The 14,223-nt window shown below is 35.9% G+C and overlaps 1 protein-coding gene across 15 annotated transcripts in view; it reads right to left on the reverse strand.

Annotated features, from left to right (window-relative positions):
* The window catches only part of PDLIM5 (PDZ and LIM domain 5), a 227,706-nt gene that overhangs the window by 58,424 nt on the left and 155,059 nt on the right, over positions 1 to 14,223 (reverse strand). For 9 of the 15 annotated variants that reach the window (XM_006046893.4, XM_006046892.4, XM_006046891.4 and 6 more), the window contains 3 exons: positions 8,237 to 8,353; positions 5,870 to 6,010; positions 5,003 to 5,134 (listed from right to left, as the gene is read on the reverse strand). The exons of 5 other annotated variants lie outside the window; for them this stretch is intronic. In XM_006046893.4, coding sequence (XP_006046955.3) covers positions 5,003 to 5,134; positions 5,870 to 6,010; positions 8,237 to 8,353 — 390 coding nt within the window. The remainder of the gene's footprint in view (positions 1 to 5,002; positions 5,135 to 5,869; positions 6,011 to 8,236; positions 8,354 to 14,223) is intronic. One more of the 15 variants, XM_044946222.2, reaches the window with a different exon arrangement.

Consider the following 14,223-nt stretch of genomic DNA (forward strand, 5'->3'; position numbering starts at 1 on the left):
AGTCTTCTCCAACACCACAGTTCAAAAGCATAAATTCTTCGGTGCTCAGCCTTCTTTATAGTCCAATTCTCACATCCATACATGACTATTTATAGACCACTGGAAAAACCATAGCCTTGACTAGGTGGACCTTTGCTGACAAAGTAATGTCTCTGCTTTTCAATATGCTGTCTAGGTTGGTCATAGCTTTCCTTCCAAAGAGTAAGCGTCTTTTAATTTCATGGCTGCAATCACCATCTGCAGTGATTTTGGAGCCCAGAAAAACAAGTTAAATAAGCAGGGTGACAATATACAGCCTTGACGTACTCCTTTTCCTATTCGGAACCAGTGTGTTGTTCCATGTCCAGTTCTAACACTTGCTTTCCGACCTGCATACAGGTTTCTCAAGAGGCAGGTCAAGTGGTCTGGGATTTCTATCTCTTTCAGAATTTTCCACAGTTTATTGTGATCCACACAGTCAAAGGCTTTGGTGTAGTCAATAAAGCAGAAATAGATGTTTCTCTGGAACTCTCTTGCTTTTTTGATGATCCAGCGGATGTTGGCAATTTGATCTCTGGTTCCTCTGCCTTTTCTAAAACCAGCTTGAACATCTGGAAGTTCACGGTTCACGTATTGCTGAAGCCTGGCTTGGAGAATTTTGAGCAGTAGTTACTAGTATGACTCAACCTACTTCAAAAAAATGCTACTGTTATTCCAAGGTTATTGCTAGGATTAAATGAAATACAATGAGATGACACATGTAACACACATCAAGTACCGAACACACTGCTGAGCACAGAGTGTATGCTCCAGAAATGCTATATCCTGTGATATGCAGCTCAGACATCTAGAGATAAGCACATTTAGCAAATAAACATCCTTCATCTGCACTAGTAATTCTGCTTCTAAATGTAGTTTGTAGATAGTTCTGATCAAGGATTTTGAGGTCAGGTATAATCTCATCTCCTCAACTCAGTTTTAAATGACACACAGTATCTCATAAGCAAAAAATGTTTTCATATTTTTGTAACCTTTGTACACAGTTGTGTATATATTTTCTTCCAAAGACTCTGAGATGTTTAAATCTTTAATAGTACTCTTTAGATACAAAGGGTGTGCAGATTATAAAGAATTTTAAAAATCTAAGTTATAAACAAGGGAGTTTTATTTATATCAGGATTGATCAGCAGAGCTGAAAAATCTCTAGGGGAATAGATCTCTATTAACTTAAAATATTTAATGTATTAATGGGAGAAAATTAAGTTTTATCTAGACAATCATGTTGAAATATATGATGTCCAAGCCCCTAAAAATCAAACATCTTTTTTTTCCTAATTTTTAACTATTACTTATTACTTAAAGAAATATATGAACATTATGTAAAGATTAAAAAATTAATAAAGCCATTGGGTATATAATTCTATATTTGGGGAAAATGCTATCAATAATCACTAACAGCAAAATATTTCAAACTAATGACTAACATTAATAGAATAGTCATGAACACTTAGATTGGTCTATTCTAAAATGACGACTCATATACATTTTTTTCTAAACTTAAATGGTTTAAGGTATACCTAAATTCTAAACAAATTAAACTTCTTTCTAAAAGATCCTAGTAAGAAAAGCAGAGCAAACCCATTAGCAATGTTGATTAATACCAAGCTCAGCATCAAACATGGTCATTTTCACTAGTGTGCCAAATAAACAAGCACTGAAATGAAATGTTAAAATTAATATGCCTTCCATCTCAAGAATACCAGAGATTCTGTTTTGTATTTCAAAACCTTAAAATGGAGAAAAATGTATACTGATAGACCAAAGGTTTCAAAACTGAGCTAATGAGGACAAAAGAAAAAGGAAGAAAAGTTAATTTTCAGTGTTAGCAATCTGATTTATCTTAAATTTACATTCTTTCCCCACATTTGTTTAACTATTGTAACAAATAAATTTCAGCTGCAGATGGGGAAGAGTTGGAAATTTCAAGTCTATTTTCAAAAGAGAATCTCTGCTCAAAGAATAATCTTGAGGTAACTTTTATTTTAATTTTCATAATTACACATTTAAATTTTTTAAAAGCCAACTGTACATCACAGATTTAAACACCAATGTTTAAACTAAGCAGTTGTTAGCTAAACTCTTACAAAAATTGATATAGGAATACACACATTCTGAAGTGGTAAGAAAGGAGTATTTCTGGAAGATCATAATTATAAGTATTCTTATAGAATGCTATTAAGAATTCTTAATTCTTTAAGAACTTTATAAAAGGATTGAGACATATAGAGCAATCATGAGTCTCCTTTGTTTCAGAATTCTGTTTACAAGACAATTTTTTGTATTTTCCTAAGCAAAATTCTTAAACTTTTTGTATTAAAATTCAACTTGTTAAATATAAATACTATAATGAAGACACGTCTTGTATTGTACTACACTTTATTATAATTTTAAAGATTTGTTGCTGTTTAGTCGCTCACTTTTGTCTGACCCTTTGCCACCCTGGGGACTGCAGCACGCCAGGCTTCCCTGTCCTTCACCATCTCCCGGAGCTTGCTCAAACTCATGTCCACTGAGTTGGTGATGCCATCCATCCATCTCATCCTCTGTCCTCTCCTTCTCCTCCTGTCTTCAATCTTTACCAGCATCAGGGTCTTTTCCAATGAGTCAGCTCTTCGCATCAGGTGCCCAAAGTGTTGGAGCTTCAGCTTTAGCATCAGTCCTTCCAATGAATATTCAGGATTGATTTCCTTCAGGACTGACTGGTTTGATTTCCTTCCAGTCCAAGGGACTCTCAAGAGTCTTTTCCAACACCACAGTTCAAAAGCATCAATCCTTCAGCATTCAGCCTTCTTTATGGTCCAACTCTCACATCCATACATGACTATTGGAAAAGCCATAGCTTTGACTATACAGACCTCTGTTTTAATTTAAAAGATTACTGTTAAACAAAAGCAAAAATCAGAGATAAAATACCTCTGACATTATCCCAACTGCTCTTTCTAGTACACGTCTCATTGAGGTGGCAAGGTCTCTTCAGGAAACCCTGAACTCTTGCTTTGCAGAATGCCAGCTAGCTTACCTTCTCAAGAACCATTTTCCTTCTCTGGATATCAAACATATTTAGCTTGTGTCTACAACTGTTAATAAAAAGTAATGAAAATTACTACTAATACTTCCTCTAGAAGTAGGTCCATGGATAAACAGTCAGTTTAAAAAAAAAAAAAAGGTCATTTAAACAATAAGGAGACTATTTTGAAAGGAAATCAGGGATGCATTTTTTTAGAGTAACTTTTCCTGCTTAAAAACAGACTGACCTACCACTTAACAACTCCATACCAAAAAATTATAAAACTGTTCTCAGTTTTGCAATGATAAATGAAAAACATTAATTCTTCAAACAAGGTATATAAGGATTTTTATGTTGTTCTTTTTCTGTTAAACAGTGGGAACAAAATAACTTACTGGAATAAAAAATCAAAAGCTGAATGAACATGGCACAAATGGAGAAATGGGATATTTTCTCATAACCAGTGCTTTTCCTCATTCCATCTCCATCTGATGTCAGCCAAAACATATCATAAGCCATTTAGTTAAAAATAAAGACAGAAAGAAAGCAATAGAGGATTTAAAGATTCTATTGTGTTCTCAAAGGAATTTTTATTCCAAGGGTAGTCAGCACCTGTCTTTGTATAAACTTAGCCCTAACAATGTTATATTTCTGCCCATTTAACGATCACAATTCCACAAATAATTTTGGGTATTTTTTTTTCCTTAGAGCAAAATGTACAATGATATGTCTTCCCCCTGTTCAAACATCTCCCTTAAAAGTTATCCAGAGTTACACAGACACAGCTTATTTAAGCACTTTACTGCGCTTCATACATATTGTTTCTTTTCACAAACTGAAGGTTTGTGGCAACCTTGCATCAAGCAAGTCTATCAGCACCATTTTTCCAAATGCATTTGCTGCCCACTTTGTGTCATATTTTGGTAACCCTCACAAGATTTCAGAATTTTTCATTATTATTACATTTGTTATAGTGATCTGTGATCAGTGATCTTTGGTATTACTACTGCAAAAAGATTATGACTCTCTGAAGGTTCCGATAATGGTCAGCATCTTTAAGCAATAACGTAGTTTTAAATTAAGGTATATACATTAATTTTTTAGACATAATGCTATTGTACACTTAACAGGATACAATATAGGGTAAATATAACTTTTATATGCACTGGAAAACAAAAAAATGTGTGACTTGCTTTACTGCACTATTTACTTTATGGCAGTGGTTTAGAACCAAACCTGTAATATCTCCAAGGGATGTCTGTAATTAAGTATATTGAGCACATCCAGAACACTGTGGGTAGGACACAAACATATGATCAACAGGCAGCCTGTGTCACATCAGGCTTTTACGAATTACAGTTATACTCTCTGCCATTAATTTTATGTTCTTTCAGAAATAAGAGTCATTTCATTAAGATTATACCTTTAGGAAACATTTGGGATTTTTTATTTTTACATTATACCTAATAATTTTTGGCATGATTGTTAAGTCTGGGAGAAAAATTCATTTTTGCATTTCAGCATTTCCCAAATATGGTGAAAATTAAGTTGTCTGCCAAAGTAAAACTCTCATATCTAAGAACAATAAGATAGCAGCCAATCAAAAGCAATTATTATTCTTTTTCATTTTTTTGAAAAGTATAAAGAAAGGTATGTCTTATTAAACAATTCTTCTCATATAGCAATATCCATGCAATAAAAAACAGGGTCCTATTTCATACCAAATATCAAGTGTGCTAATAAGAGATGTCACAAAGGATTAAAAGTCAAGTTAATAATCATACAAAATAATGTGCTCATGCACTATTGCTGCATTGAAATTACAGTTAATTTAAAACTGGACACAAATCAGCTCTAGGATTTTCTCATTTGGGCTGTTAATGCAGTGCTTCAGTGTCAGAGAAAGTAGTACCTTTCACAGCAAGCCCCCCCTTGTGACATCCACTCCCCCCATACCTGGTTTTCTTAACATGGACAGAGCCAGTTGATTTCCTCAAGGGCTGGAGATAAGAAAAAGCTAAAGGCTTGGATACAGGGCTGATGCAAAGTGCATCCAGGAGTGAGTGATATTTTTCAGGACTGGAGAGCCTGGTGAGCATTCAGAAAGAGTTTTAAGTCGAAAAATCACACTACCGATAGCAGGAAGTATGTAGTTTTTATAGTTTGTGATTTGAAACATTTCCAAAGAGAGAGAGAGAGGGGGACAGAAACAGAACAAAGCAGCAGAAAGAGGATGAAGTGTCTACTATGTTATTCTACTCATTAATACAGAATTGAGTAAATTCTCATCAAAGTTGATCAAGGCAATCTTTTGGAAAGCATCGAAAGCTATAAAAACTACTAGAAATTACGTAAAAACAAAACCCTACAACAATAAAAAGGTTTGCTCTTTCTACAGGATGAATGGACATTAGAATAGTTAGGCTTTAGATCAACTTCAAACATACCCAGCTTGTGGGAGAAGGTAAAACCAACAGAAACCTAAAATACCTATTTATGCTTGATTCTGTTTCAGAATTCTGTTTCATAAAAATGATAAAAACTCAAAAGTCAATAGGCACACAACATGCAACAATCCACGCAACTGAGAAGTATCACAGATAAATGGTGGTAATGGAAAGAGATAAAAGAATTATTTTAGGAAAAATCAGTAATACACTCTGTGGGATATAGCCACAACCTAGAAAAAATGTCCCCAATATAATTAAGATCTCCTAACAGGGCTGTGGCCGATTCAAACGGGAATGCTCTCTCAGAGGTGAGTTGTAAGACAGTGAAAAGCGCTGGGTTCACATCAGATGCACACCGTACATGTAGTTCTACCTGGTTTTTGCAGCAAGAACAGCAGACACAGTAGCGGCTGCGCTGCTCAGAACGGCAGCACTGTATCTAGCAGGAGAAGACAGGGTAGACAAGTTTCGAGAAGCTTCCAAAGAACTTGTTGCCACATTTCTTGTGGAGCTGCTTAAATTGGTCAGCAGAAAAACAGAGAAGAGGAACAAAAAGGAAAGTGAGAAGGGGTAACATAATAAAAATAAGATAGCAACCATGCCATGTTAATATTTAGACTTCTAAAGGTGTGACATGTCACAAGCGTAAAAGGAGCCCAGATCCTTTATTTACTGTTACTATGATTTCTCTCAGAAATTAAAATCTGATACATAATCCTCCATAAAACTGGTTTAAATACTATACAAACATTTTTGAATGTTTTTAAGCTCACAGTCTCTAATCCTACTTAAAGTGAAATCAGTCTCATATGACAACACACATTTGAAGACTGATTTGTCAACAACTTCCTTTCTTTTTCTTTGTCAACAACTAAGTAGAAAATAAATCCAAACATGAAGTGTGACTTTTAGTAAGCAGAAAAAGAAGGAAGGTTACGTCAACTTTCCCAAAAAGTTTCTACATAACGAGAATGTAGAGATGATATACACCTTAGAGATGATATACACCCAGAGCCTGACATTTTAATGAAACTCGAGTTTTCAAGAGAAGCAGGTACAATCGCCTGCTTATTCAGAAGCTACAATACATATTAATACAGACAAGAAATAACTTTTAAATATTGAGAGTAAAACTATTTGGGGAGGGCAAACACCTTTGCAGAAATAAACAGTAGTCACAGTGAATATGACCAAAAAGATCACCTTCTCTAATGATGCTCTGTATTTCTATTTTCAGTTAGCTCTGTAAAGATTCAAATATGCTGCTATGAAATTTTACCTTCAAAATTCGAATTATTTAAACTAATAGTTTCCTTTGGTCTTTTAGAAAAGGTCATATACCTAGATAGGAATTAACATTCCATCATTAGGACTGTAATGACTTTCAAATCTGGTGGCTGCTGTTCCTTAGTTTCTCAGTCGTGTCTGATTCTTTGCGACCCTATGGACTGTATGTAGCCCTTCAGGCTCCTCTGTCCATGGTGATTCTCCAGGCAAGAATACTGGAGTGGGTTGCCATGCCCTTCTCTCAAATCTGGTTATCAAGCTGGAATTGAGAACTTTTTTTTATTATGTAAAAAGAAAGTTTAAAATGCATGGGATGAAATCTATGTCTCTCTTCTTTAATTACGCATATAAGTTCTTAATGAATAGCCTCACTATACTACGATTGCCTTTTCCAAAATTGGTGACAATGGCCACCTCTAACACAACATAATTATGTACCAAACTCAACTCGAGCAAATAAGAGCTCAGATGCCCAAAACTGTGAGGGTTGATATAAGTCACTTCTCCCTGTCTCCTCTTCTCCCTTCTAGAAGAATTTGATAATTCATTATTCCTAGTTCCACTGGCTCTAATTTTACAAAATATTAGAAGACAAACTAAGAAAACCGTGGTAAGTCATTTATCTATCTATTATATATATATGCATACACAGAGAGAGAATTGCTTAAGTATAATTTTTGATAAGTCTATAATTGAACTGTGTAGATATGTTTTAACTGTTGTGAATGGCTAGAGAAGAAAAAATGGGGTCTGAGAAAAAGAAAAGAAAAATGTGATAAGCAGCAGAGGAATATGAGTGTCCTAAGTGGAAGAATAAAGTTACCAAGTGACTCAACTTTGAGTTTTTTAATTACTCTGCATCTTTGGGACAATGGCTTCTATTTCAGGGAAATAATGGCAAATAATGACAAGACACTTAAGTCTACAAAAAAGTCATCTAGAAAAATCAATCAGCTAAATTATCCTTCTTCTATAAGAAGAAAAGGAAACTATAATGAATTTCTTTCATCATATTGTATCACAAATAATAGTATAAAAGATTGAGTATGAGCAGAGTCCTTCAAAATCTTAGGAAAATTAACCTCAATACATTTAAAATATATCTGGGCACCTAGAACATAAAATTTCTATCAGTTCTTTTTTAGATGGGAATGCTCTAATTCAATAGACTTATGACAAACTCAAGAAAGATGACTTTCCAAATCACAGTGAATAGAGAAAAGGCACAGATTTCCTGACTCTAAATTAGAACTCAGAATCAAAACAAAATATGAAAAATTTAAAAGTAGTGTAAAGCAGTGTTCCACCAAAGCTGAGTGCCAAGCTCTGTCTATATATTAATGTCAGTTTTGTAATCTATGATCAGCTTTTCCTTTTTATTAATAGTCAAACAGTTTTAGTACCTATCACCACCAGCATTAAAATTTAGACAGACAAGAGGAAAAAACTCTACCTAAAATACGTAGTTACTTTAGAAACTGTGGCTACTTGGCCACCAATATGTAAAACCTGAGCAGTTGTAGGTGGGTGAGGTCCACTCTGAGGTAGGTCTTCCAGAGAACTGTCAAACCTGAGTTTTCAGAAGTAAAATAAACAAGGCAGAGGAAATATTAATGAAAAGAACAGACTTTAATCATGTATACCACCTTAAAAGCACATTGGTTCCATTTTGGAATACCGCTAGATTTTTTTTTTTAACTTTATATCTGCAGAAGGTTAAAACTAACACCAAACACCCTCACAATCACCAAATATAGGCCATTTTTTAACATAGCAACTTTTATATGATAAACTATCATGCTTACAGGCGGAAGAAAGGTGGGTGGGAATTTCCATCACTGACTATGCATTTTGCATGCTTCAGAGAAACTTAAGCTCCAAGAAATTAAGTTGCCCAATATCATATCATATCATATACCTAGTAAGGCTCAGATGGATGTTGAACCAAGTCTGTATGTACTCTTTCCAAAACCTTATGCTTTCCAGCATCCTGTGGGGCTGAACAGCACAATACACAAAAGCAACTAGGAATTTCCCTTTAAGTCAGAATAATTATTTGCAGATCTGAAATAACATGGATGTCGTTTACCTTGATGTAAAGAAACTATTTCATCTAATCAGAAACAAACATTTGAAAGCAATTGTGTTGTTTGAATATGATGCATTTTGTTTTCTTGATGTCTCTACCATTTTTTCTTTTGAATGTCAGAATTAAATTTAAGAGTTATTACCAGGTAAAGAGAAGATGAAAAAATTCAGTGTGAGGTCTGAAAGAACAAAGCACCAAGTGTAACACTTTGGGGGAAAACAATAAACAGGAAAAACAAAAAATTATTCATTTTTTTTAAAAGCCTGTGGAAAAAAGTAGAATGGGTCAGTCATGTCTATTGATTTTCAAATGGAAAATGTAACACTAAGATAAAAATAGAAGAGGTTATATTCCCATTTTTTATTTAGTACTGGTCATATCTTTACCAGAGTGTTGGAAAAAAGTGTAGATAACTTAAGAAAAATGTCAAGGTAGAAGTAAACATCATTTAAGAGGCAGAGGAAAAAAAAGTTAGACAAATAAAATAAGGCGCTGTAACAGGGGTCAGCAAACCCCAGCTCCCGGGTCAAAGTCAGCCTGCCTCCTATCTTCACGTGGCCTGGGAACTAACAATGGCTTTCATATCTTTAAATGATTTAAAAAATAAAAAAGACTATTTCACAACACGTAAAATCTATATGAAATTCAAATGTCAGCATCTATAAATAAGCTTTCTAGAACACAGCGAGGTTCAGTCACTTACATAACGTCTATGGCTACTTCCATAAAACATGGAGAGCTGGGTAGCGGCAACAGACCCAAGTGACTCACAAAATCTAGTATATTTACTATCTCATTTCTTACAGAAAAAGTTTGTTGACCCCCTGTCACAGAGGATAATGTCTCCACACAGCTACCAGAGTGAACTTTTAAAAACATAAATCTGATCCTGTCTGGCTCTTGGATGCTGCCAGCACCGCTCCATGGATAGCTGTGCTCCTGGGCTCCCCACTCACCAGCCCTTCTCACAGAGCTTTCTCTCTGGCTGGCTTGCTCCCGTCCCGTGGTCTTCCACCTCTTCTTAAACAGGCCAAACTTCTTCCCACCTCAAGGCCACTGTGCAGTCTATTCCATGTCACTTTCTATACCCAGCTGTCTGCCACACCTTCATCACACTAATTCTTAAGTATCCTTCTGGCCTCAATTTAAAGGTCACCTCCTCAGGGAGGTCTCCCTAATTTCCCAAATTGCCAAAATGCTGCCTGTGTCATATGGTTTTATACCACCTTGTACTTTTTCTTCACATAATTTGTTACTATATTAATTATACAATTTATGTGGTTATTTGTTTGAATCTGGACTCCCTCACCAGACTAGAAGCTCCCTGAGGTCAGGGACAGTTACGTTCACTGGTATTAAGTAAAACAAAGCGCTTACAACATAGAAAACAACAAATAAGTATTTGTTGAATAAATGCACTGGAGAAATTTATTGTTTTCAAGTACAAACTCACTATGTGTACATTATTTTTCCACAGATTATATCTTGTACCTTCCAGAGACTGTTTCCCAATTTAGGTGAAACAGGTATTACTGTTTAAGAACTGTTCTTTGATACAAGAACAACCTCAAAGAAATGACTAGAACTCCAAAAAAAAAACAACTTTCAAAATGTCCTTTAAAACATAAAGAATTATCAATATCCTAGAAAAAATAAAATATTATCAATACCTATATATTGATACATAATGTATATATTACATAGTATGTAATATATATCAATACCTATATATTAATATATAATACATAATGAGGACAGGTAATAAAAAAAGAGTGAATTGAAGGAGTTGAGTTTTCTAACACCTCCACAAACTCTGTTGACTGGAAAAATGAATACCATTTGAAAATAAAGTTCATATAACTCATAAAATACCCTTTAAAGCCAGATTTCTAAGTTTCCAAACAAATGTACTCAGGAGGTTTCCCATGTGTTATACACACTGATTATCTATTCCTTTGCTTAGCCAATGTCTGAAAATAATAGACTTAAGAAAATTTTAAACTATCTCATTTAGTATGGGGTACAGACATCAATATCTATTCTCATTCTGTCATTCCCCAATACATATTCTTTTTAGGGTTGGAAGAAGCTCTAGTTAATAGCACCTCTGAAGCAGCAAGACTTTCGGCTCGGTCTGTTACCTAAGTCACTTTTCATTTCTCACTGGAGACAGGTATGAGCACTTCCCAGATATGGCTGGAGAGTTGGGCTTGCAGACTTTTGGCTTGCTTTTCTCAGGGAAAATGAACAAAGAGCTATTTGTGCATTATCTTTCTTTGCAATTGTGCCTTTCTTTGTATAATCTCTGTACTGGGCCTTTCTACGCTTTTCAATGGGGACCCATGTAAACCGTCTGCTCAGGCAAAGCAGGAGTGAGGATGCCCATCTCATTAACTTACCAACCTGACCATACCTGTAGGAGCAGCCAGAGGAACTCTATCCACCAGTCCTGGCAACTCTCAAATTGCTAATTCCTTATGCTGTAGACTCTAGCTCCTCCCCTTTTCTCAGCAGCCTCAATCAATCTCTGGCCTCAGTCAATTTTTCTCACATTTTCTATTTGCCCCCTACAGGCTTTGCATCCCCATTCAAAAATGCTATGCTGCTGCTATTGCTGCTAAGTCACTTAAGTCGTGTTTGACTCTGTGTGACCCCATAGACGGCAGCCCACCAGGCTCCCCCGTCCCTGGGATTCTCCAGGCAAGAACACTGGAGTGGGTTGCCATTTCCTTCTCCAATGCATGAAAATGAAAAGTGAAAGTGAAATCGCTCAGTCGTGTCCAACTCTTAGCGACCCCACGGACTGCAGCCTACCAGGCTCCTCCGTCCATGGGATTTTCCAGGAAAGAGTACTTGAGTGGGGTGCCATTGCCTTCTCCGCAAAAATGCTATAGTTTCTCTTAAAACAACAATAACAACGAAAACACCTTCACCTTCTATTTCCCCCATGTACCTTTCAACATCCAAACACTATGAAGTAAGTTTACTTACATAATCTCCATTTCCTCAGCTGCCAGCCCCTCTTCCACTGCCTCAAGTGGGCTTACTCTCCAACCTCCAGAAAACCATATTCTTGCTGAGGTCCCAAATGACCTCTCTGTGGCTAAATTCAATTGACAATTTGCATTCCTCACTTTCTTTTTATTGTGGTTAAAAAAAAAAAACAAAACATAAGATTTACTGTCCTAACTATGATAGAAAATAATCTGAAAAAGAATAATTGAATCACTTTGCTGTACACCTGAAACACAACACTGTAAGTCACCTACACTTCAATTGTAAAAAAAAACAATTACCATCTTCGCCATTTTTAAGTGTATAGTTTAGTAATGTTAGCAATGTTTAGTAATGCTTCCCTGGTGGCTCAGAGGTTAAAGCGTCTTGCCTGCAATGCAGGAGACCCGGGTTCGATCTCTGGGTCAGGAAGATCCCCTGGAGAAGGAAATGGCAACCCACTCCAGTATTCTTGCCTGGAGAATCCCATGGGCGGAGGAGCCTGGTGGCCTACAGTCCACGGGATCGCAGAGAGTCAGACACGACTGAGCAACCTCACTTTTTCACTTTAGTAATGTTAGGTACAGCTACTGTTGTGAAACAGATTTCCAGAGCTCCATGGCTTTTTCATCTTATAAATCTGAAAATATATTGATTAAATAACAACTTCCCTTTCCCCAATCCCCCCTAGCTCCTGGTAACCACCATTCTATTTCTGTTTCTGTGAATTTGACCACTGTAGATACCTCACACAGGTGGAATCATACAGTCTTGTCTCTTGGGGTGCATTTCTAATTTAGTCTCATCATAGGATCCAACTGACCACTTCTCTTCCGTCTTCTGTGCTCCGACCTTATCTAATACACTTACCTGTTTTTAGTACTATTTCACTAGTTATTTCTGGTGGAAGGATGTTAAAATGCACCTCAGTTACAAAGTATCAAAATGTTAATTTGGCTCATCCATATTTTGATGGAATGACATCCACACTATGTAAGAATAAATTCTTCACAAAGACTAACCTTGAAAAAGAATACAGAAGCTTTCCTTTGCAGTATGAAAACCTTCAGTCTCCAAACACAAATTTCAATCCTCCTCACTCTCCACATGAATGTCACAAAATAATCAGACAGAATGATTTATTAATCCCTACATGGCAGGTTTTCATTAAGAAAAAAAAAATCAGAAACCTTACATATATATTTTATAGCAGGTAAAAGAGGAAAATGACAATAAATTGTTGCTAGTATATTCAGTCTTCTACAAAGCAAGCATTCACAGAATACTGTGAAAGCAGAAAATGGAAAAAAAAAGTGAGCTATGCCAGCATTGTAGCTGCATTCTGTACTTTTGGGGTTCACTAGAGGAGCAAAGTTATTTATTTTAGCCAAGGAAACTGTCTGTCATCAGGAAAAATGGGAATCTTCTGCCAGCTTCCCAACAACAAATATGCATTCATTTGTAATTATGATTTCCCCTCTGGTAAGTTAAATTAACTCAGGTGGAAATTTCTGATGCCCTTAATCACAAGCTAAATTTATTAATTTCAACTGCCTTTGGTTTTTTTTATCAGCCTAAAAACATTATTTGAGCCTGTTAATTCTACATTTATTATAAATTTCATCTTGAAGATAATTTAAAAATAAGCAAATAGGGCATCCTTGATTTGCACATGGAGGGGCTGAGGGGACTGACTGTCAGAAGCTAAAAGAAGACTATGAAATAAAGAATAACATGATCCAAAATGAGGTTTAATTTTTTGTGAGAGCAAATAAAAGAAACTGGGTCAAAGAAATTTTACTTGGAGCTTTGTAGTTTACCGAAACAAGGAAAAGAAGGAAATATAAATGGAGACCTTGAAAGAACTGGAACTTATTTGCACGGGGAAAGAATTTGTTCTTTGTTGTTTTATCTCATTCTCTCTCTCTCTCTTTTTAATGGGGTTTAGTTGCTTTACAATGTTGTAGTAGTTTCTGCTGTACAGCCAAGTGAATCAGCTATGTGTATATTCATACCCCTCCTTTTTGGATTTCCTTCCCATTTACGTCACCACAGAGTATGAAGCAAAGCTTTCTTCAGCACCTTTCAAATTCTGCCTTAGCTTTCATGCATTTCTCTGATCTTGCTTTTCTGTAATGGATGTTACATTATTAAATGTCCAGTCTTAGTATTATGTGAACTCTTTTTGTTGTGTTCAGTTACCCAGTCGTGTCTGACTCTTTGCGACCCCATGGAGGGCAGCATGCCAGGCCTTCCTGTCCTTTACCATATCCCGGAGTCTGCCCAAGTTCATGTCCATTGCATCAGTGATGCCATCGAGCCATCTCATCCTCTGACACCCTCTTTTTCTTCTGCCC

Source organism: Bubalus bubalis, chromosome 7 (genome assembly GCF_019923935.1).
Source record: "Bubalus bubalis isolate 160015118507 breed Murrah chromosome 7, NDDB_SH_1, whole genome shotgun sequence".
NCBI classification, from domain to species: Eukaryota; Metazoa; Chordata; class Mammalia; order Artiodactyla; family Bovidae; genus Bubalus; species Bubalus bubalis.